The 2,500-nt window shown below is 46.4% G+C and overlaps 1 protein-coding gene across 2 annotated transcripts in view; it reads right to left on the bottom strand.

Moving 5' to 3' along the window:
- ncam1b (neural cell adhesion molecule 1b) overlaps positions 1 to 2,500 on the bottom strand; it is a 253,942-nt gene that overhangs the window by 96,461 nt on the left and 154,981 nt on the right. For both annotated transcript variants that reach the window (XM_063207333.1, XM_063207334.1), the window contains exon 8: positions 1,927 to 2,069. In XM_063207333.1, coding sequence (XP_063063403.1) covers positions 1,927 to 2,069 — 143 coding nt within the window. The remainder of the gene's footprint in view (positions 1 to 1,926; positions 2,070 to 2,500) is intronic.

Raw genomic sequence — 2,500 nt, 5'->3', positions numbered from 1 at the left:
GGTGGCTCTGCTGGTTGCCATGGTTACGCTACTGTACCTGGGCGCACAGGCGAGGTGAGCCCTACCTGATAAATCCCGTTAGAGGAAAGGTCCTGCAGGAGAGAAGAGGGCATGTGTGTGAAGAGTCCTTCGAAAGGACCACACACGCACACACAGACACACACACACACAGACACACACACAGCTGTCTCTACATGCAGACAGCCATTTTACAACCTCCATATTATAAACCCAAACAACCCACAAACATGTGGAGGTATATCAACTGTAGGTTTGACTAGACTCATGTGGACAATCACATATCTCTCTCTTTCACACACGCACGCACGCACACTCATATGCACACACACTCACAAACACACCAGAGGTGTATGAACTAAAAGCAGAAGTACTCTTTACAGTGTATCTACTGTATCTCATTAAGTACAATGGAATAAATGGTGCATAATCTATGTAATATACTAGTGTATGCACTAGTGTCGTAATTACATGAGTAGGAATACTTCTACTTCTACTTTATACATGTCTGACACACAACCACCCACCCACCCACACACACAGGCACACACAGACACACACAGACAGACACAGACACAGACACAGACACAGACACAGACACAGACACAGACACAGACACAGACACACACACACAGACACACACACACACACACACACACACACACACACACACACAGTGTCCACTGCGAGGGTTTTGGGAGGTTAAATGGCGTTTTGCATGGAACTCCCCCACAATAATGTGTGATGACGCCATGTGGTTCTGTATTAAATGGACTTGACATGACGGACAGCTCCGGTGTCCAATTGTTAGTAAGCGGACAGACGATGTGGCCGGTTCCTCGCCTCACCTATACATGGGTTTCCCATTTGTAAACAAAACCCTGGCTGCAAGCTCTTCAACCTTTGATTGTTGGAAACAACTGCTGCTAAGCATCTTGTCCCTCCTCACAGCGTGGATGTTTGTAAACGGGAAACCTATGTATACCCATAGATAGCACACTGCCTCAGTCTTGTCTGAAACCTGGCCCTCCCTCAAGTGCATAGTCATCCAAGCCTGAGCTAATCAAACATAATGTATCTACATTAATGCCAACCTGGCTATATACAGGCACAGAGTCTAATGGGAGTTCATGTAAGGAAGAAAGCCTGGACTGCCTAGATTCATTTCTCTGCATACTTTTATGTGGACTAATGACAAGTGTGTTTACAAACACGATCGGGTCAAGTTTGTATGCTAACCCAATCCACTTTTTCTCAATGAGTCAACACCTACTTACTGACTACTTGCTGTTGGCCTCCTATCTACAGACACTCCTCTACACTGGTGCACATAAACACCTGAATGCTGTGGTCACCTGACCTGGCATCTAGAGTTTGAGTTTGAATACACCAGGGGCACTCTTTCCAGTAAAAAAAACCCTTAGATATAACACAAGGGGTGCTCTTTCCAGTAAAAAACCCTTAGATATAACACAAGGGGTGCTCTTTCCAGTAAAAAACCCTTAGATATAACACAAGGGGTGCTCTTTCCAGAGAAATCTCTAAGATGTAACACAAGGGGTGCTCTTTCCAGAGCATTCTAGTGAAAACCCTGTGATAAATGCTCTTGATGATTTCCAGAAGAACCCTGTAGAACTCACACTTTAGAACGCTATACTGTTTGGGAATTCCAGTTTTATGTCTCAATAGTGTGAAGTCTGCATGACGACCTGCATATGTACATATGCATGTATGTATGTGTGTGTGTGTGTGTGTGTGTGTGTGTGTGTGTGTGTGTGTGTGTGTGTGTGTGTGTGTGTGTGTGTGTGTGTGTGTGTGTGTGTGTGTGTGTGTGTGTGTGTGTGTGTGTGTGTGTATGTGTTGACAAATGTGAGTGGTCCTGGCCCAGCTTAGGCATACTGTATGTACCTGTTCCCCCTCGGTGAAGACCCGCTGGCCGAAGCTCCAGGTGATGGTGGGGGTGGGGTCTCCCGTGGCGTCACAGGTGAGCGTCACCTGCTCCTGCATCTCCGTGGCCGTCTGGTTCTCCAGGAAGGTGATCTTGGGCTTCACTACAGGGCAGATGAACAGAGCACAGGGACACGACCAGGGTCAAGAGTAGGAGTGGACGTTCAGGGCAGGGTTATGCCCCGTGTACACCAAGCACGAACTACGCGACCTGAGCGGCGGAAGTTAGTGTTGTACCGATACCATTTTTTAGCCCCGATACCGATACCCGACTGTGCAGTATCGGCCGATACCGATACCATACCGATATTACTCTGTTTGAAATTTATATATATATGAAAAGTTATATAGGCTACTACTTGGATGCAACACCATTGCTATTATGGCTTTGTCAGGCTGCTGCCTACTCCAGTAGAACTATTTATACCTTTTAAATACCTATGATATAAAAGAACTAAGTTCAAGGCCAATACCGATACCACCATTTTAGTGCAGTATCGGGGCCCCGGCCGATACTGGTATCGGTATCGGTGCA

This window comes from Engraulis encrasicolus, chromosome 9, assembly GCF_034702125.1.
Source record: "Engraulis encrasicolus isolate BLACKSEA-1 chromosome 9, IST_EnEncr_1.0, whole genome shotgun sequence".
NCBI classification, from domain to species: Eukaryota; Metazoa; Chordata; class Actinopteri; order Clupeiformes; family Engraulidae; genus Engraulis; species Engraulis encrasicolus.
Note: the sequence above shows the minus strand (reverse complement) of the source record. Positions and strands in the feature narration are given on the sequence as shown.